General features: G+C 33.9%; 1 protein-coding gene across 1 annotated transcript; it reads right to left on the bottom strand.

Annotated features, from left to right (window-relative positions):
- Nucleotides 1-1318: 1318 nt before the first annotated feature.
- Nucleotides 1319-22864, bottom strand: LOC103487187 (beta-amyrin 28-monooxygenase). Its single transcript, XM_008445416.3, has 4 exons — nucleotides 22166-22864; nucleotides 2656-3074; nucleotides 1916-2103; nucleotides 1319-1736 (listed from the first exon to the last, which is right to left on the bottom strand). The coding sequence occupies exons 1-4, from the start codon at nucleotides 22699-22701 to the stop codon at nucleotides 1428-1430; spliced, it is 1452 nt and encodes a 483-aa protein (XP_008443638.2). The 5' UTR covers nucleotides 22702-22864; the 3' UTR covers nucleotides 1319-1427.
- Between the last annotated feature and the right edge of the window lie 248 nt (nucleotides 22865-23112).

Here is a 23112-nt window from a genome sequence, read left to right as displayed (position 1 = left end):
TTTTTCCTTCTCTTGTAATTGTTTTAAACAATTTAAAGAATTTGTAATTTTTCTTGTACATTCAGATTTAGTACTTAATTTTATAAATGATAATTTTTTATTTTAATTAATAATTTGTTGTTAATTTTGTTTGTTGTCTTTTGAATCGGAACCCAAAACAATACCTCACGATAAAAAAACCAATTTAAATAAAATAATTTAATATATATATATATAATATATATATATAATAATCTTCCGACGCCATGGAGAAGGCCATTTCCCCGATGCCAAGGAAAAGGCGTTGGGCCATTTCCCCGATGTCATGGAATAGGCGTTGGGGAAAGTTTCTACGACGTCGCATCGGGAGAAATATACGCTCGACGCACGGAGGTAACGTCGGGAGTACACCACTACAACGTCCACCACCCGTCGACATTGACGACGTCGAAAATAAGGCATTCCTAATGCTGTCCTGTTTGCGCGTCAGTAATTACTTCCTCGACGCATTCCGACCGACAGTCTTCCCGACAGCGCGTCAGACATCGGGAGAGGTTGTCCCAACGCCTTTGGGTACAAAGATTGACGCTTTATGGCGTCGGGAGTTTCCTAAATCCTTGTAGTTATGCAAATTCACATTTGTTACTTAATTTAATAAAAACGACATAATTTCTTGTCTTGATGGCATTGCTTAATTTATATGTAAAACCTCAAGAATTTAGTTACAATCTTTAAAGAAAAGTCACTTGATCTAAAAAGTTTACCCCAAGAGAATAACCTTTGGCTTAAAAAAATGCATCATATAATGCACATTTACCCCTTTTTCAAAAGTGATAGTTGCAAATATATCAATTAAATTGAAAGTATTAGAACAATTTTTAAAAATTGCAATTATAGCAAAATCAGTTAGAGTTTATCGATAATAGAAGTCTATTACTGATAAACTTTATTACAAATATTGATCTATCACTGATAGATCATAAAAGCTTGTCAATGATAGAATTTTATCAGCTTTGCTATATTTGCAAGTTGTTTGTTAAAATATTGTTATATACTTGATTACTATCTCTAAAATGTATACTCATCGTAATTATCGTTTTAAAAAATGATTGAATAAAAGTCACCACCCTGTGTGTCTGAAAATCTACCCTTTCAAAAATTATTAATTACCATGGAATGCTTGAAAGATATAAACTAGAAGAGGCGAGTATTTAGAAGAATATCTAGCATGGTTATTAGACGAGACAACCATACATTATAACAATCTCTACATTTTTCCCATGAAAAATGACCAATAAAGAAGCCAAAAACGTAGAAGAGAGAATTATAAAAGGAAGAATTAGGGCATAATATATGAAAATTTATTGATAACATATAATAAGAGGAAGAGTACTTGAAATAAAAGAGTATATTATATTATATTTATGGGAATTATTATTTAGGGTAAATTAAAGAGAAAGAGGTTGATGAGGAAAAAGGCGAACTGGGAGACCTTTTTGAGGGATTGGCATTGGGTTAACAATGATGTTTTCATTTTCAAGTAGCTTTGTCCATTTGAATCTCTTCACCAAATTATGCATAAACACCAAAATCTCAAGCTTTGCATACTCCTTTCCGGGGCACATCCTTGGCCCTCCCCCAAACGGCACAAATGTGTAGGGCAATGGTCCATTTCCTTCAAATCTTCCCGGCTCGAACTTATAAGGTTCCGGGAAGTACTCGGGGTTTTTGTGTGTCGAGTTTGCACTCCAATATAACTGCAAAAACCAAGCATCAATGTCCAATATAATGTTTGCTTTATCACCATCATGGTTATGAAATCGATAAATCAAGAAATCTTTAAAACTCAAATTGTTTATAGTAAATAGATTAAAATTAAAAAAAGGTTGAAAGTACCGCAAGCAAAATGTTATTTTAATTGAAGGGGGGAAATTACCTTCCAACCCTTGGGAATGAAGAAACCATTAAAAACGAAGTCATTTAAGGCTTCCCTAAAGGCACCTTGGAGTGGGGAAGCAAGTCTTAGAACCTCACAGGCCACATTCCATGAATATTTCATCTTCTTAATGTCTTCCCACTTCAACGTTTCCCCTTCCGCTTTTGCTCTTGCTATTTCCATTTGCTCTGTTCAATTCCAAATTTTCTAATTTTATTTCTTAATCTGTTCTTTTTTAAGAGTAGTAGTCAAGGTTGTAAACTTCCAAACTTTCAGAATTTTGAGTGTTAATTCATAATAGATTTCCTAACGAACAATCTCCGTTTGTTGCCTCAGAAAAAATAACAATTTTAAAATTTTGAAATGATTTCAAATCATACTTTTACTTAGAAACTTTTGCAGTCAAAATGTTGGGGACGAATTTTACATGATTAAATACATTAGACATCATTATTTTTCAAATTTTTAATTAACACATCCATAGATAGAAGGCTATATTAGTAAAACAACTTTTTTTTTTTTTCTTTTTCAATTACAATTTAAACAAATTTTGAAATTTTAAATACATTTCTTTCTAATACTTCTCGTTCTAAACAAAATAAAAAAATTTAAATGCATGGTTGATTTTGAAAAAAATAAAATATAATGGTTACTGCAACATTATTATTTTATGTGAGCAAGTAGTGTAGGCTATGGCTGTTTGGTCGTTTTGTATATATACATAAACTAAGCTTAATTACCTGTATATACAGCATCGTAGATATGAGGAAGCTCAGCGAGGAACTTAACGATGAAGGTGCATGCGACACTGGCAGTGTCATGGCCGCCGATCAACAACCCAAGAATCTTATCGGTGATATCTGATTCGTTCATGTACACACCATTCTCATCGCACGTGAGAAGCATGTGAGACAAAATATCCTGCGTCGCCAACGCCTTTCCTTCCGCCAAATCCTGTTTCCTCTGCCTCACGATCGCCACCACTTCCTTTCTGATGAACTTTGACGCCTTTATTGCTCTATTGAACGGCGTTCCTGGTAAATCGATCGGCATCGATATGATTCCTGCTGCAATGTGCTCGAATGGTCCCGATAGTCTCTCCACATGGATTTCATCTTCCACGCTCATGAACAATCGGCACGCTAGTGAGAAAGTGAAGCTAACCATTATCGGAAAACGATCAGTTCAGAAAACAAACTGGAAAATTGAAATTGATGAAATTATTGAAGTTTGTTGCAACAAATTAGCACTAAGTTAGGGTTTGTTGTGGATTTTCTTTTAACTCAGTTTTTCATCTTTTCTCTTATTTCTACTCGTATTTCAAGTAGTATTTATTCATGAGTGAGATATTGTAAATCATTCAGTTTTTTTGTGATTTTAATAAAACTTGATTCCTTGCCAATTTTATACGTATAATGGTATCAGAACAAGATTTTTACACGCTTTCCTCTTAGCGTTTTCTTTCGCGACTTCTTTCCGTTCTATTCCTCTTGAGCGACGTCTACACAATCTTCGACTTCTTCTTCTTCTATGGATTCAGCAGCTATTGAAGCAAAACTTAATCCATATATGTTGCATTAGACTATGGCTCCTACGACTGTTTTAGTCACACAAGTGCTAGTTGGCACTGACAATTATATCTCATGGAGCAAGGCTATGTTGTTTACTCGTTCTGGTAAGAACAAATTAGGCTTCATTAATGGTGACATACCAAAACCAACGGGGAGCCTTCTTACCCACTGGCAGTGTAACAATGATATTGTTACCTCCTGGATTTTTAATTCCATTTCTAAAGAAATTGCTGGAAGCTTGGTATATACTGGTTCAACAAAAGTTATTTCGGAGGAATTGAAGGAGCGTTTCATCAATCAAATGGACCTAAGATCTATCAACTTCGTCCTCAATTGGTTACTGCTTCTCAAGGTTCATTGTCGATTGAAGCTTATTTTACTAAAATTAAAACTCTCTGGCAAGACCTCTATGATTTTAGACCTATTAATGAATGTTCTTGTGGTGTCGCTAAATCTTTATTTTCTTACATGGAATCTGAATATGGTATGTGATGATCTTCTTTATGGGCCTTAATGAGACTTATGCAAGCAGTCGCGCACAAATTCTTTTGATGGATCCTTTGCCATCCATTACTAAAGTTTTTTCACTCCATCAAAGAAATAATGCAGATCCTAATGTAGTTGAAACTGCATCATTTCTTGCTGCTAGGGATAATAAAAAAGGAAATAATGATCGTTACAAAAAGAAAGATGGGCAACGTTCTCCTCCTATTTGTGTAAATCGTGGATTTCAGGATAGTTGTCACACCCCCACCCAGAACCGACACCCTTAGGTTGTACATGCAATACTATTTGGGCCTACAAGAATTTAGAAATACCCATTTAGTGAGTTACAAGAATTTAGAAATATGTTTTGGAAAATTCGATTTCATACCATAAAAGCTTTCTTATTTTTCAGAGATGTCTTAAGGCCTCAAAATAGCACAATAATCACATTAGGCTCTACTTACTCCTAACTCCTGTATATTGATTCCTCAACTCAAGGACCATTGTAATGATTACTACTTCGCCATCAGCATCCCTACGAACCCTCACTCAATACCAGTTGCTCCGACAATTAACTTGAACACAGACCACTCAACACATTCAACCATCCTTCTACCAAGTGCATGGCAATCTCTGCTTTTATGTGCACATAATAGTTAATAGCTAGTTTTTTATCAGGAATAAAGGCTGATGATTTTGTATACATACAAGCATCACAATAATACAACTTCACAAATATATAAATAGTTTAAATTGGTCATATTCTTTTATATGTATATATGAAATTAAAGCATGAAAATATCTAACAACATGGAAATATAACATGATTTTGGTGGTAAAAATACTTAACTCTTTCTCCCCTCTTGTCGCTTAACTCTTCTTCCCTTTTGGCGCCTAGTCCTATACGAAGTTTCACCCTCCTCTTCCCACTTGTTGCTTAACTTTTCTTCACTCTTGTCACCTAGTCCTATAATAAAGCTTCACCCTCTTCTGACAGAACTTTCTTTTATTTAAACACTTGAATTAATTAATATCTTCAAACCTATTTGTACTTCTCCCAAATCACGTTAGTTAATATTACATTTTCCTTAATCCTGATTAGTGTGTTACACGTATTAGTTTAGTATCCTTCTTAAACCATGCTTAACTTAAACTTTACCCGTGTTTAGTTGACTAATCAGACTCCTCCTCGCCTAACTCATCGCTTGATAATTGGTCTAATTAGACTCTTCCTCGCCTAGCTCGTCACTTGATAATTGATCTAATCAGACTCCTCCTCGCTAGCTAGTCACTTGATAATTGGTTAAGTATTCGTTGTCACCTTCCCTTCTTGAATTATCTTATTGTATCGCATTGCCTTTCTTCACAACATGTTGTCTAATTCTCCACCTTCGGTCTCTTTCCTCATGTTATCTCAAAACGCTTACTCGAGCTTAATTTTGCTAACTTCTAAAATTAATATACAAGAAACCCCTTTACTAGGACGTAGGTTTCACACTCATACTATTGAAAAATGCTACAAGTTACATGGATATTCACTTGGACATGAATTTCATAAACCAGACTGGCAATTCTAATGGCAAGAAAATTGACACAACCTCAGGAAATTCCAAAAATGATTCTGCTTTCTTTGCTAGCCTATATGTCGCTCAATGTTCACAATTAATGACCATTCTGCAAAGTGATCTTGGCCAAGGAGATAAGTCCATCCATAATGTTAGTCATGTCTCAGGTATATGTGTTCAAGCTTTCTCATATACAACTACTTGAATAGTTGAGTCTGGAGGATTCAGTCACATATGTCATATGACAAAACCAAATTCGTTAGCTTTTGTCCTGCATATAATGTTTCTGTGATCTTGCCTGATCAAAATCGATATAAAGTTGACTATGTTGGTAATGTCCGTTTATCAAAAGACCTTTGCCTTATTAATGTTCTATATGTTCCACAATTTGCATATAACCTCATGTCCACTAGTGCACTTCTCAAGAATGACACAGATAGTGTATTAATTTTGTGGGCAATTCTTGTAAAATTCAGGACAAGTTCCAATTAAGGACGATTGGCAAGGTTGATTCCCTTGAAGACCTTTATCTATTCACTGTTTTTGATTCTACTTGTTTTGCTGTTAGTAGTTGAAAGAAGCACGTTATTTCAGTCGATATTTGGCATCGCAGGCCATTCCTTCTTTGAGTCGTTTAAACATTTTGAAACATGGTTTAAATCTCTCTAATTTTTCTAAGCATTCTGATTGTCATATAAAATATCCAAACATGTGTTAGACTTGCTTCATAGCGACATTTTGGGTCATTTCAATACTCCTAAATATGTTGGATATTCATATTTTGTTATATTAGTTGATTGTTTGCGATTTACTTAGGTTTATTTGTTGAGACGCAAGAGTGGTGTATTGAATATTATACCTCATTTTTTTAAGTATGTCGAAACTAAGTTTTCAACAACTATCAAGATTTTTATATCTGATAATGCACCAAAATTGAAAATTTGATACATTTTTTGCATCTACGGGTACACAACATCAGTTTTCTTGTGTTTATACACCTCAACAAAATGCAATTGTTGAGCATAAACATCAGCACCTACCGAATGTTGCAAGAGTCTCAGGTTACTTTGCAATGTTGGGGAGATTGTGCTTTAATTGCAGCATTCTTAATAAATAGAACAACCTGTTCTAAACTTTTTCTTGGACAATTTGGTTTTACCACAACCTATACTTGGTGAAGATACATCTTATTTTCGTAACAGTACCACATCAATTGCTACAAGCTCGTGTTTTCCAAGAATTAATTTTTCTTTACCAGAAGAGAATGTTGTTCTACCTCCTAATCCACGTGTTTTACTTGGTGCTAAAGATATGGGCACTTCGTCTCAGACAGTTGTTATTCCATCAGAATAAATTGTTACTCCAAAGTAACAATAGCGATTTTATTGAAAATATAATGTCTCATCTTTGCCCATTACAAGGCATAGGTGTCCTTCTGCTTATCTAAAAGATTAACATTGTAATCTCCTTGCTGATTATTCAGATGTTGCCTCTTCATCAAATCCATATTTCTTTGGAAAATACATTTCTTACAGTTTGCGTTCTTCACCGCATAGGCAGTTTTTGCTGAATGTCTCGACTGAATATGAACCAGTGTTTATCATCAAGCATCCCTGTTTCCTCATTGGCAAAAGGCTATGAAAGATGAACTTGATGCAATGGAACGTACTGAAACATGGAATATTGCCCTTTGCCTTTTTGGTCATCATGTGATTTGTTCTTGTTGATGAAATTTTTTAAAAATATAATTGTTCACCTTTTGGTTTGTCCCAGCTGAAAGTCTTCAAATATCTACACATTCAAATCTCCATGTGTGCACCACTACTGTTTGGTTGGATGGGCGTAGTGAGGTGTAATAGTGATATTATTATTTCTTACCAGATAAAATATTTTTTACTATTGTCTCATTATTCCATAAATGGTTTTTGCAATTAATTACCAATGTTTTCCATAATTAATTACCAATGATTCTTTATTTCCTCCACTATGCAAACACCTTCTTCGCTTCATTTCAAAAATATCATAAAAACAGAATCACTGCCATACTTCCTTTCTTTGAGTTTTCCGAGCGAAATAGTCTTAATTTGAGTGTTGGTATTCTTATCGGTATCCGGTGCAATAGTCTTTATTTGAGTGTTGGTATTGTGATCCAGTGCAATTCTGATTGATGAAACATGGTTGTTTTATCCTAGGGACGAAGGAGCTATACAAATTTATTTGCACAAAAGAGTAGAACCATGAAGCGTCTTAAAGACGATCCGCGACTCAACCTCTTTATCTTCACTTGTTTTTATTTTGCAGTAGTCGAATTGACCAGGTAATCTGATCACAAGGTGAGCTGTTCTGTATGTGTTTAGACCAGCGAGTCAAACAGTAAGCGATCTGACTAGTAGGCGAGATACAAGGTGAGATAACACACGTTCTGTCTAGGCAAGATAACATGTGGCATTCTAAGTAGGGGAAATACAAGGCGAGATATCACGCGTTTTGTCTAGTCATTCTGTCTAAGTGATTCTCCTTCCAAGTGTTACAACAATTTTAAGACATTCTGAATTTTGGTGCGATGGCCGATTCATTCCAGAACAATGTGATGTGTTCAGATCTCAACCGACCATTTCGCTTTGAAGGAGCACACTTTAAGCATTGGAAGCAGAAGAGGTTGTTCTTCTTAACTTTAAAGAAAGTTGCTACCACATGTACCACTGAAGAACCTAATGTTCTAGAATCTAATAATCTAATGAAGGAGCCAATTAAAAATCATGACGCATGGACAGAGAAAGACTTCACATGTAAGAACTTAATTTTGAATGGACTTACTGATGAGTTATACGATTATTATAGTACCATGTCTACCGCGAAAGGGGTTTGGAACATGTTACAAAAGAAATATGACACTGAAGAAGCTAGTTTCAAGAAGTATGCGGTGAGTCGATATCTACGATATCAAATGACTAACTATAGATCTGTGGAGGCCCAATCATACGAGTTACAAAAGATGGCACACGAAATAATTTTTGAAAATACGCAACTGATGGCATGTTTATACTAAACTTGGGAATGAATAGGAAATTGTCTTCTGCTTAAATGTTGTCTTCCTTTAATATTTTGCATGCTATGCTTTGTCACCTTAATAAATGGTTAATTAGCAACCTCAGTAGATTAAACTTAATTCCTAAGTTATCTTTAGATGAATTTGAAAACTACGCATGTTGTAGTCAACCTAGGATAACTAAGACTTTGCATAAATCTGTAACTAGGGTAACTGAGCTTCTAGAATTAATTCATTTTGATTTATGTGAATTTGATGGCATGTTAACTAAGAATAATAAAAGGTATTTTATAACCTTTAAAGATGACTATTCCGACTTCACTTTTATTTATTTACTTTAAAAATAAAGGCAATGCTTTTGACATGTTTAAGGTGTTTGTAACTGAAATAGAAAATTAATTTAATAAAAGAATTAAGAGATTTCTTAGTGATAGAGGAACTGAATATGATTCAGTTACCTTTAATGAATTTTATAACTCAAAAGGAATAATATACGAAAAAATTGCACCTTATTCTCCTGAAATGAATGGAAAAGCTGAAAGGAAGAATAGAACTCTAACTGAGTTAGTAGTTGCTATCTTGCTTGATTTAGGAGCTACACCATCCTAGTAGGGTAAAATAATTAAATTAGTTAATTATGTCTTTAATATGATTCCTAAATAAAAAAAAAAAAAAAAAACTCACCTTGCAAAGTCCTTAAAAATAAAACACCAAACTTGTCTTATCTCAGAACTTGAGGTTGCCTGGCCTATTTTATAACTCATGATCCTAAAAGAAGAAAACTACTCAGTAGAGCTTATGAGTGTGTCTTTATAAGATATGCTGGAAATAGTAAAGTCTATAGGTTCTATGACTTAGAAAATAAGGTAATCATAGAATCAAATGATGTCGATTTTTTCGAAAATAGATTTTCTTTTAAATCTAGAATTAGTGAGGGCCTAAATAGTCAAACTAGTAGGGCCTCAAGTTCTAGTAGTTTACCTTCAATTAGGATCCAAACCCATGATAAGGAAGTAGATCCTAAACCTAGAAGAAGCAAGAGAGCGAGAACTATAAAATACTTTGGAGAAGTCATCGAAATGTTCAATGTAGAAGAAGATCCTAAAGATCTAACATAAGCCTTATCTCAACAGATGCCAACTTATGGCAAGAAGCTACCAATGATGAAATCGACTTTCTTGAATCAAATAGGACTTAGCACCTAGTTGACCTGCCCCTTAGCTGCAAAGCAATAGGCTGTAAATGGGTTTAGAGGAAGAAGCTCAAACCTAACGGATTAGTAGATAAGTATAAGGCTAGACGAGTAGCAAAAGGTTTTAGACCGAAGGAAAACATAGATTTTTTTTACACCTTCTCCCAAGTTACTAGAATCACCTCAATTAGAGTATTGATTTCTATAGTTGTCCTAAACAATCTCTTAATACATCAGATAAATGTTAAGACTACCTTCCTAAACGGTGGTTTAGAAGAAGATATCTATATGGAACAACCTGAAGGTTTCATTATTCATGGTCAAGAATCTAAAGTTTGGTCAACTTGATAAATCCCTCTATGGTCTAAAATAAGCTCCAAAGCAATGGCATGAAAAGTTTGATAATTTAATCATGTTTAAAAGATTGAAAGTTAATAAGAGTGATAAATGCATCTACTATAAGACTGAGAATGACTTATGCACTATCATATGCTTATATGTAGATGACATGTTAATCATTGGATCAAACTTGCACGTCATAAATGATTTAAAATCAATGTTGAGTGCAAATATTGATATAAAAGACTTAGGAGAAGCTACTATAATCCTAGGTATCTAAATTACTAAAACTGAAAAAGGAATTTCTTTAGATCAATCCCATTACATAGAAAAGATCCTAAAGAAATACAACTACTTTGATAGAAAACTAGTCTGTACACCCTATGATTCTAGTGTTACGTTGTTCAATAACATTGATGACAATGTTAATCAATAAGTCGTATGCAGCTGACTGCATTAGACCAGATATAGCATATGTTATAGGGTTACTATGTATGTTTACAATAACACTAGAATGTTGTAGAAAGAGTAATGAGATATCTTAAGAAAACCAAAAACCTTAGATTATATTACAAAACGTTTCCTGCTATACTAAAAGGTTACAACGATGCTAATTGGAACTTCCACTCAGATGACTGAAAGGCTACAAAAGGATATTTTTTTTAATATAGCAACTGGAGTTGTTGCTTGGAAATCCAAGAAACATACTATTTTAGCCCAGTCAACGATGAAGTCAAAAATGATAGCACTAGCTACTACTAGTGAAGAAGCAAGTTGGCTTGAAGCTTACTATTAGAGATTCCTACATGGAAAGACCGGTACCATCCATACTGATCCATTGCGATAGTATTATAGCTATGGCAAATGGTTAGAATCGTTATTACAACGGCAAGAGACAATAGATATGTCGTAAACATAGTACCATTAGAGAATTTCTCACTACTGGTGCATTGATAGTGGATCATGTACGAACGGATGATAACTTGGTTGATTCTTTGACGAAAGGACTAGAGAAAAGGTTTTTAAAATCTCATAATGGGACTCAAGCCTATAGAAAACTGAATCACGTGTGAGGTAAATACAACTTGAACACTGGAGATCTTAAGAAACAAGTTCAACGGGTAATAGTTGATCACAAGTGATATGAAGAGAATCATGCTAAAATACCTAGAAGTTTCGTTCTTATAATTCAATGATTAGCATGATATCTTGAAGTCAATGAAAAGGTTGAACTTAGTTCTTAATGAATTCTATACTAATGAATTTTATCCTCAATGTCAAGTAGGGTACCTAGTTATAGAAGTACTCTTGATAAATTTACCTTGTGGATGTGGAAGTGAGGGTCGCTTCCTATGGAATTCTATGCAAATTATCTAAGGCGTCTACTAAACTGGGATATACGTGCAAAGCCTTAAAGCATGGGCATTTTAGAACTTCACTCGAATAATGTTGTTTGTGCAATCTTGTTAGAGGTAAAGTTCAAAACAACAAGTTACTTTACATTATTCTAAATTATTGTCACTACGTAAAGGTTAGTTCCAGTCATCAAACACCTTTGCTTAAGCACAACATTATATAAGTAGACATTGCTCGATGGAAATGTTTTTAAATATAAGTCTGATGGAACTGTGGATCGTTACAAAGCATAGTTGGTTGTCAAAGGATACAATCAATAGAAGGGTATAGATTTTATGGATAAGTTTTCTCTTGTAGCTAAACTTGTCGTGGTCAAAGTACTTTTGACATTGGCTATTACTCATAGATGGCCATTAACTCAAAAAAACATTCACAACGCCTTCCTTCATGGGGACCTTTTAGAAGAAGTTTATATGGCTTACCTTTGGGTTACACACCATCTTTGAGGTTGTTTGTCAATTGAATAATTTGATATATGGACTTCAAATAAGTGTTAAGACAATGATTCTCATTGATTTGGTTGCTTTCTCATTGATTCTCCTTATCCAAATTAGATAATTCGTTATTCACCCAACGAACAGGATCTATTTTCATTGCCTTACTTGTTTATGTTGATGACATGTTATTGGCCCTTATACTAATGAGATTTCTATGGTTAAAGCCTTAGTGAAATCCCACTTAATGTTGAAAGAACTTGGGAAAGTCAAATATTTCCTCGTGTTGGAAGTGGCAAGATCAAAAGAAGGATTGTTTTTATCACAAAGGAAATATTGTTACAAATTTAAAAGAATATGTGATTTCTCAATGCCAAGATGGCTGATGTAATCAAAATAACTATAAACCGACTACCTTACTATTTTATGTTATAGTTTATTGTTATAATTGTTGTTACTACTACTTAGTTAGTTAGTAAATAACTAACTTGTATTATAGTTTCTTTAATAAATAAAAATCTTCTCTCACATTGAGAGATAACATTTAGTTTCATTCAGAAGTAAAAGATTAGACTTTGGTTACACACCAATTGGTATCAGAGTACCATAAAGCTCTTGGGTCCATGGTTGTCCAATGAGTAAATCCTGAGGCGATGGAGCATCCTACTCAAAACCAAGAGGTCGTATCATTTCCGTCATCTCTCTAAGAACCACCTCATGACGCTTTTTGTCCTTGGAGGCTTCGATAGAGGAAATACAAGCAACACTTCTAGAAGTCTTGTAACGTTTAGAAACTATAGTTCCTCCTTAAATAATGCATGAAGAATGTCAAGAACTTGTTCAAGAATAGGGATAGTGAGACATTCGAGGGGACACACTTCAAAGAGTGGGGGAAATCCTTAAGAAAGAAGGTTTGAAGTTCAAGAAAGAAGAATACCAGTTTAAAAGTATCAAGAACTCCCTCAAAGAATCCAAGATTACTATTAAGAACTTCAAGGATAGAGCTCTACTGATGATGAACCTTAACAAAGGTTAGTAAATGATCAAGATAGAAGGTTTCGACCACGTTTTGATGATAAAAGAAGAGAGTTGGCCGAATATAAAATGAAAGTAGACTTACCTAGCTATGATGGTAAGAGAAATATATAGATTTTCTTAGATTGGCTCAAGAATACTGATTTTTTTTAATTACTTAAACACACCTGAGGAAAAGAAGGTGAATTTAGTGGCTTTAAAGTTTAAAGTTGGAGCTTGAGCTTCGTGAGAGCAGATCGAAGTCAATAGGAGGAGAAATGGGAAAATAGTTATTGCTTCTTAGAAGAAAATGAAGAAGTTGATGAAAGCTCGGTTCCTTCCATCCAACTATGAACAAACCCTCCACAACCAATACCAAAATTGCCGGCAAGGAACTCGATTTATAGCAGACTATACTGAAAAATTCCACCGATTTAGGGGCTAGAACGAATTTGATGGAGAATGAACAACACCTCATTTCTTAGTTTGTTGGAGGATTAAGGTTTGATATAAAGGAAAAGGAAAAACTTCATCCTTTCTTAACCTTTCCTGATGCCATCACTTATGCAAAATCTATAGAGGAGATTATTAAACTAAGTTCAAGAAAGAATACAAGAAGAAGCACATGGAATGCCACTACTAGCAACAAGGCTACAACTACAAAGTCTTCTCTTGCTTAGTCCACTAAAGAGCAAGAGAAAGTCAAGACAAGTGATCCAAATGGGAAGAAGACCAAAGCAATTCCCATGAAACAAATAGAGAACATGTATCAAAGGTCTAATCTGAATAAATGCTTTTGTTGTGGAAAAACTAGTCATCTCTCCATTCTTGCCCTAAAGGAAAGATAGTAGTCATTCTAGAAGAAGATGAAGATCTTCTTAAGGAGCAAGAAGGAAATTTTGATCAAGATGAAGAGATCCTTGAGCCTAATAAAGGGGAAAGTCTGTCTTGTGTACTTTCCAGAGTACTAATTGCACCAAAAAATGACAACTTCCACCTTTAAAAGCATAATCTTTTCAAGACCTGTTGCACTATCCATAGTAAGATAAGCGACATGATTATTGACAATAACAACAATGAGAGTTTTGTTTCTAAGAAGCTACTTACTACCCTTAAACTAAAAACAGAGCCTCATTCCAATCCCTACAAAATATGATGGATCAAGAAAGGTGGAGATATTTAGATTAATGAGATTTGCTCGGTTCCTTTATCAATCGGAGGAAGTTATAAAGATCAAATCGTGTGTGATATTTTAGATATAGATATTTTGTTGGTTTTTTATTGTGCTTTATAATAATTTTATGGATAATTGGTTTATTACTTAATAAAAGTTATCATTTTCATTATTATTCAATTGCATGCTATTGTATAATAATGTCCATGAATATGTTATTATATTATAAATGTCCCTAATCAATTATTATTGTGGGAACAATAGTAAGTTAAGATTAATATGAGTTATAATTGATTATCATAGGATGATTATATATGTAGAGACATAAATTATAATCATATTTTCTTATTAGAGAATAAGAATTGGACGGACCCTTTTTTGAGATTATTACATGGACATGTTTCATAAATAATCTCAAATAATTGATTCGTTTGATTCTTAGACCTGAGATTATCATAATGTCAAACATAAGAATTAATCTATTCTGATGCAATTAAACATTATCTTTAACCTGATAATTATAAAGATTGTACTCGAATAGGTTATGAATTATGTAGTGGACAATGATTGCTCTTGTTATGGAGAGATATCTCTGGCTCCCTTGATTAAGCGTGACGGTGGAAATGCATGGTTGTGCTATAAATGAATTAATAAGGGTATTAATGTCATTTATTATTTTAGAATGCTCATTGATCGAGAAAGCAATCGAATTAGATAAGGTGACTTTGTCCATGCTTTAAATTCAATTATAGATATCGTGCGATAAAAGGACTAGAGCAATAATTATATTAGATTATGTTGGCTCACCGACTTAATTTAATATGGATAGCCATAACATTTTGCTAGAAACCAATTAGGGCTGACAAGAAGAATAGCAAAATAGAAGGTTACTTTGGATAAATGATAAACTTTTATTTAAATTGATAAAATAGCAAAATCAGAAAATATGGAAAACTAATTGTTGGAATAATGTCCTAAATAGCCCTACCTAGCTGAAAAAATTGAATCCTAAACACAATTATTCAAGAAACTACAAATACCCTATAATTAAAATCAAACTCTCAACACATGATTACCACATCAAAATCAAACTTTCATCTTGCAGAAACTATTGGAGCTTCCAGCTCGTCTCCTTCAAAATTTTCAAAGTCTTTAGATTTACTTCTTGTTAGCTCCTCTGACAAAAAATTTTGGGATTTTCATCTTACTCCTTTCCCCTGATTTCTTCCTCTCTGAACCCTTCTCAAATCACTCTTCCACCATCCTCTAATCCTTCAATTCCTTCAATCCCAACAACCCATCTCTTGATTTCCTCGAAGATCTTGTCGCCGCTGTCGTCAGCTAGTTTTTGGTTTGAAGAACATGCTTCGACACATTTGGGACAGAACCCAGAACTCGAGCTCGTTTCCTCCTGGTAAATGAAAGTTTTGAATAGGAAACAAGTCGACGTTGACAAAGAGTAGAAACAGAGGAGGAGAGTACGCATCTGTGGTACGCTGTACGCATCTTTTATGAAGGAGATCGTCGAAAAAGAAAAGTCTAGGAATGTTGTTTCGTCGGTTCTTCGGATTACCGCCATCGTGCCGGAGGAATTTGCTCTTGAGAGTAGGTTGATTAGAGAGAACCTTTGGCAATTCTCGAAGGATTTGAAAATTTGATTTCATATAGATCTCGTCCCACTTCAAACTTACTAGACGTTGTCTTTCGAATTGATGAAATTCATGGAAGGAGAGAAGTCAACGATTCTCTTAAGAATAAGATTCAATTAATTACAAAAATGCTATTAAGGCATATTTAAGGCCATTTAATAAATTGTTTAAAATATAACAAATCCCATAATTTTGGAGATATATTTGGGTCATTTTAGGGATAATGTATAAAATTTGAATTCAAAATAACAATTCATAAAATTATTTTTAAATCAACAAAATTTAGGAATGAAAATGGTGTAAATGAAGTTTGTTGTTTTAGCATTATTTTAGGGATGATAATCTACAAATTTAAGTTTGGTATCTTTACCATAATTTTAGGGATTCAAACTAATTATTTAAAATTAAAGTGTAAAAATTGGATTTAAAAATAAGGTTAAAAATTGAGATTAAAACTAAATATTTTAGGGTGAGATATATATTTCTAAACTCAAAAGGTTAATAAATATCAAATATGTATTATGTATAATTTATGTCTATTTTTTGATAAATAGTTTGAAAAATAAAAAATACGAAATAGTTGAATTTATCCTTATGTTATTTTAGGGATATGAGGTAAAATTTGAATTCAAATTGACGATTCTAGGGGATAATATAAATTGTAGATTAAAATTATTATTAAAATTTTGTAATATGTATTATTTAATAAATTTTTGATAAATAATATGAAATATAAAAAATTGTGAATTAGTTGATTTAAATCCTAATAATTAGGGGTGTAAAAACTAAAGCCATATCTTCAGGGATGTTGGTGAAATCTTATGCAACAAGAAAATATTTTTTAGTTTAGTTAAGATTTACCAAAAGTGGATGTGTTTACAAATACACTATCTGTGATATTTTGTTTGTTTTTTTTATTTATACAAATATACTGTTGTATGCAAGGAATTTCCCTTTGTAAAGGGTATGCTCAGACAAAAAAAATTGAAAAAGAAAATATCTAACAGGCAGTTTTGCCATATCTTTAAGGATTGTAACTAATGACATATCTTTAGGGATTGTAGGAACAATATAATATATTTTTTATTTAGTTAAGAATTATCATAAATAAGTGTGTTTACAAATACACTGTATTCGTGATATGTGATATTTTATTTGATTTTTTTATCTTAACAAATATACTGTATTTGTATATGGATAATTGTCAGCCATGGAAGGGTAAATTCGGGCCAAAAAGAGTGGAAAAATATTTATGGCAGTTAGCTTTGCCATAAATCAAAATAATATAACAGTTTGCTATTTTTCTTTTTTCTATCCTCATATTTGCTATTTTCACGGATTTCCCAACTTATGACTTATGGGCCATAAAACAAGTTAGGAACCTATTGCCATATTAAATTAACCAAATGGGTCACACACGATGAAACTAGGTCGAATTTGTCTTTGGGTTGGATAATTAATAAGCCCAATTAGAGAATTGCAAGCATATTAGGAATCCCTAAGTTATTAGGAAACCCCAAGAAGCCTATAAATGAGACGTTATAAATAAGACCATAAGCGTCTTATTTTAAATACACATAGCAGAAGGAAAAAATCCGTTTGTCATAGAGAGAGAATTTGGCGAGTCGAAATTTCCACTATGTGAGGTTCTAGCAAACTCAAATTCGAATAGTCGAATTTCCAGTTCATGTGTGGATACTGTAAGAGAACACTAGTGATTTCGTAGCGTTTTGGTGATACAATTTTGGAGGATCATCCCTATTAGTACAGAGGTAATTCGAACTTGGAGAGTTACTCACGTTGGCACAAAGGTATGTTTATTCGTGATTTAATTGTTTATTCATGGTCTATTTACGTTCTAAGGGATAGAGAACATTTTTTATATTAATTCTGCTGCGTCTAGCCCTAGATCGTTTTCCAACATGTCTGTCATATCTTGCTTGGGAGACCGTGGCAGTATAATGTTCAAGCAGTCCATAGGGGAAAGGAGAATATCTACACATTCCAGTGGATGAATAAGAAGATTGTCATACTGCCTCTTGGCAATAAAAATGATGGAGTTAATTCACAAAAGTTTATTAAAGATAGAGAATCTAATATTTTAGGCCTCTTTGTTGCATGTCATTCTTCAAAAAATTGCTGAAGCAATTTCCAAGCATCAAGGAATAGTCATTTGAATTGCCTCCTCTTTGAGATATTCAACATAACATTCTTGATTCCAGGCTTTTCCTTTCTTAACCTTCCTTACTTCAGGATGAGTTCGAAAGAGTACGACATCGTGCACCAACACATTGAAAAACAACTAAAAGAGGAACATATCCAGCCAGGTATCAGCCCTTGTGTAGTCCCAACCCTATTGATTCCAAAGAAAAATAGTAGCAGGAGATTGCGTGTTGATAGTCGAGACATCATAAGATAATTGTCAAATATCGTTTCCTTATCCCTCGAATCAGTGATCTACTGGATCAACTTGGAGGAGCACTCATTGTTTCTAAGGTAGACTTAAAAAGTGGTGGCAGCCACCTAATTTTGTCCAGACTTATTTAAAATCAATTTAATTGCTAGATTAATTTTATTAATTTGGCTAATTTTAAATTTTGTAATTAATTATCGTTTTCTTAAAAAAAATGTTATTTAACTACTTTTTAAGTTTTGTAGGTAGTTTGATTAAAGTAACTAAACCATTTAGTTAGGGTAACTAAGTTGGTGGAGAAATACTAAATGTGGCAACTTTCTTAATGTGAGAAGATTTTCTTCGATATAGTCTAATTGATGGAATGCTCTCCACTTATTTTATGAGATCATTGCTTCCAATATTGGAGTAATGAGGGGTAAAATAAGACATTAGTATTAAAAGAAATTAAAGAATATTTTCAATTCAGATTTAAAATTTGGTCACCGTTTTCTAGAGGTGCTAACACCTTCCTCATACACAAATGACTACCGAACTCAACTCTAGTTTTTGCAAACCATTTTTTAATGATTTTATTTAGAAAATGTTTACTTTATTTTGATGTCCAATCACACTGTAAAAAAGATTAGTGACGACTCCTATTTTGTTTTAAAACTAAACCATTTTGAGGACGCCGGTCATTCCACGTCGTCTTGGCCACGTGGCAACAGTGGCTTCCACCAAATCCAAATAAGGTCAAGAGATGAATGGAAAATGACTTTCAAAACAAATGAGGGGCTATTTGAGTGGCTAGTAATGCCTTTCGACTTATCCAATGCACCAAGCACTTTCATGCGATTAATGCATCAAATGCTCCATCCTTTCCTAAACAAGTTTGTGGTGGTTTACTTTGATGACATCTTAGTGTACAACAGAAATGAGGAAGACCATTTACAGCATCTCAAGCTAGTTTTTGAAGTCCTAGAAAAGAATGAATTATATGTTAACTTGAAGAAATGCACATTCTGCACTGGAGAAGTTTCATTCCTAGGGTTTATTATCTGTAAAACCAAGTGAGGATAGATGAGAACAAAGTTGTAGCTGTGGCAAATTTGCTAACTCCTAATTCAGTGAAGGAAATCCAACCCTTTATAGGTTGCTTCATTTTGTAGAAAATTCATAAAAGAATTTTAGCTCCACAACAACCCCAATAATTGAATGTTTAAAGAAATGAGCTTTTATTTTGGGGAAGAACCAACAACAAAGCTTTGATTTGATTAAAGAAAAACTTAGCAGCCAACCAATTCTCAAACTCCCAGAATTTGATAGTCCTTTTGAAATGGCAATAGATTCCAATGGAGCTGGAATTGAGGAAGTCCTATCAGAAGGGGATATCTAGTGAAGTTTTTCAGTGAAAATTGAGTTCTCCTAGACAAGCTTGGAGCACTTATGAGCAAGAGCTATATGCTCTTGTTAGAGTCTTAAAATAGTGGGAATATTATCTTTTATCTAAAATGTTTATACTACTCATTGACAATTTTTCGTTGAAGTATCTACAAGCTCAAAAAAGCATCAACAGGATGCATGCTCGATGGGTGTCATCTATTCAACTTTTTTATTTTACAATCAAACATCATGTGGGGAAAGAAAATAAGGTTGTCGATGCTCTAAGTAGAAAAGGGATCCTACTGACTGTTCTTTCAATCGAGATTATAGCCTTCAACCATATCCCAAAACTGTGATATGACAACAGATTGTTCTAACCATATATGAGAAGGAGACTATCACTTGATGGAAGGATTCCTCTTCAAAGGAGAACAACTATGCATCCCTCATACTTCCTTAAGGGAAGCCTTAATAAAAGAATCACACTCGGAAGGGTTAGCAGGGCACTTTAATCAAGCCTAGAGCTTTCATGTTATCAACAAAAGGTTATTATATTGGTCACAAGCTAAGACACCAACAATTTCGTGAAGAGATGTGTTATTATCCAAAGAGAAAAAGGGACTTCAACCAATGTTAGTCTTTATACTCCTTTGCCTATTCCAAAAAATATATGGGAAGACTTATCGATTGATTTTGTAGTAGGTTTACCTAAAACTCAAAGAGAATTTGACTCGATTATGGTAGTTGTTGATAGATTCAGCAAGATGTCACACTTTTTGTCCTGCAATAAGAATAATATTGATGCGGTTTACATAGCCACTCTCTTCTTTAGAGAGATAGTAGGGCTATGTGGCATTCCTAAAACCACAGTTTTCGACCGATATACTAATTCCTTAGCCACTTTTGGAAGACTTTGTAGAGGAAATTCTACACCACTTTGAAATTTAGTACCACTGCTCATTCACAAACAGATGGACAAACAGTAGGTTAATAATAGATCATTAAGGGAATTTGATTCGATGCCTAAGTGGACATCATCCTAAGCAATGAGGTATTATTCTTGCCCAAGTTGAATTCGCTTTTAACAACATGAAGAATAGAACCACAGACAAGTGTCCCTTTGAAATAGTGTATACTAAAGCTCCAAGACTTACGTTTGATCTAACTAGCATACTGAAAGAAGTGGAAATCCAAGAGGAAGTAGAAGAATTGGCCGAAAGAAATTAAAAACTACAGAAGTCATTGAGCATATAACTAAGACTACCTAATCTTACAAAGAAGAGAAAGACAAGAAAATAAGAGAAGTCCATTTTCAAATTGGAGACCTCTCATTTGAAGAAGAAGAGGTTACCAGATGGAACCTATGGAAAGTTAAAAGACGAAGGGTTCAACATCAGCCTAGTTTTCACATTGCATACCTTAAAAGGTACAATGCTCCTAATGACAAGTTTGATACTCAGGAGGTGGAATGATGTAATCCAAATAACTAAAATCTATGCTTAAACCTACTACCTTACTATTTTCCCGTTATAGTTTACTATTATAAATATTATTGTTACAACTACTTAGTCATTAAATAACTAACTTGTATTACATTTTCCTCAATAAATAAACATCTCTACGTAAGAGAGAGTCAAGATTTCATTGAAGATTTCATACAAAAGTAAAAGATTAGACTTTGGTTAAGCACCACAACCCTCATCATTTTCAATGCATACGAACTTAAAGTAAGTCAAAGAAGCGGGTGAATTCTTGTCTGCTGCTGACTCATCTGAGTATGGTCGATTAGTAATTGGTCGGTTATTGTATCTTCAAACTCAATATTTTTTTTGGTTCATCGTTTGAGTCAATTCTTACAAGCTCCCACACAGGCTCATTTACAAGCTGTCCATCATTTTCTATGTTATCTAAAGAAAGCACCTGGACAAGGCATTTTATTTAAACCAATTTCCTCGTTTCAAATTTGGGTCTTTGTGGATGTTGATTAGGGAGTGTGACGTTCAATCACTAGCTTTTGCATTTTTTTTGGGCGATTCCTTAGTTTCTTGGCATTCCATAAAGCAGACGACAATGTCTCGGTCTTCTGCTGAAGCTGAGTATTGAGTTTCGGCTTCTATTACTAGTGAAATCATTTGGATTCATCAACTTCTTCTTGATTTGAATATTTCAGTTTTGCTTCCCAATGTCGTCTATTGTGACAATCAAAGCAGCTATTTCTATCGCTTCCAATCCAACATTTCATCAACGAACAAAGTACATCGAGATCGATTGTCATTTTACAAAAGGCATTTACATCTTCGGCTTTATCCTCAATTTTACGCAAGTTGGACATTTTTTTTATTTATGCTCCTGCTTGAGGGGGTGTGATGGAATTATTGAAGTTTGTTGTAACTAATTAGCATTGGGTTAGAGTTTTTTGTGAATTTTCTTTTATCCTTTTCATCTTTTCTTTTAGTATTTCAATTTGTCTTTATTCATGAGTGAGATATTGTAAATCATTCAGTTTTGTTGTGATCTTAATAAAACTTGATTCCTCACCAATTTTATTCGTATAAGAAATTAAATATAAGATAAATCATTTACCTTTTAGCAAGAGGAAACACGAGGACCTCTTCTCTGTTCTCCCAAAAGGAATTGAAATGGCGTCCTGCAAGTTCGTCCATAATTCCAATATAACGCTGAAGCGCTTCGGGTTTAAGGAATTGCGGAAGGAGTTTCTTGAGTTTCTTAGCTTCTTCTTTGGAGCTAGTCTGAGTTGTAGAGGGGAAGATCTTGTTCACGGAATCTGGCCACCAAGGAGTAACCAGTTTGTTCTCGTTAGAGAAGAGGAATTTGTTACAAATAGGGCCGCAGAAAATGGCAGCTGGAACGCCCACGATCGAGGTTTTGAACACATCTGACTTGTACTTGTTCAAACGATCGAAGATGAACTTCTCAGGATGGCCTCTCCAACCTGATGATAAGAACTCGAGGCTCTCGCCGAGTATGGGAAGGCCGATGGCACCGGGAGGAGTGTTGGGATAAGAGAACAAGGATTTGTGATTGTGGAAGAGGATAAAGAGAGTAAGAGAAAGAAAGAAGAACAAGAGGATTAAGAGAGAAATGAGGAAATGCTCCATTGTTAACGTTGTTAAACTTTTCTTTCTTTTACGTTTTTCTTTGTGGGTTGGAGGAAGATTAGAATTATTTTGTGGGAAATATAAAGGCACACAAAATATGGAGGGTGTGGTGATTGATGATTGTGTGTTTACTGCCTAATTATGAAACAAAAAATACTTGGGTGTTGGTTTTGCTGCACTATCTTTTATTTAGCCTACTAAAGTGAGCATAATAAACCCAAAAAAAGATCATCTCACTATAAAGGGAGAGAAGGTGATCAATTTGAGCAGTTTGAAACAAAAAATATATACATATAAAAAACGTACTAACGGTAGTGTAAGTCGGAGAGTTGGCTTTGGTGGAGACCTAACCAGCCAAGTAACTTCTATATTATTATTGAAAGTAGGATAAGCAAGTTATTGAGTGTGTGG

Source organism: Cucumis melo, chromosome 2 (genome assembly GCF_025177605.1).
Source record: "Cucumis melo cultivar AY chromosome 2, USDA_Cmelo_AY_1.0, whole genome shotgun sequence".
NCBI lineage: Eukaryota > Viridiplantae > Streptophyta > Magnoliopsida > Cucurbitales > Cucurbitaceae > Cucumis > Cucumis melo.
This window is presented reverse-complemented; position numbering and strand designations above follow the sequence as displayed.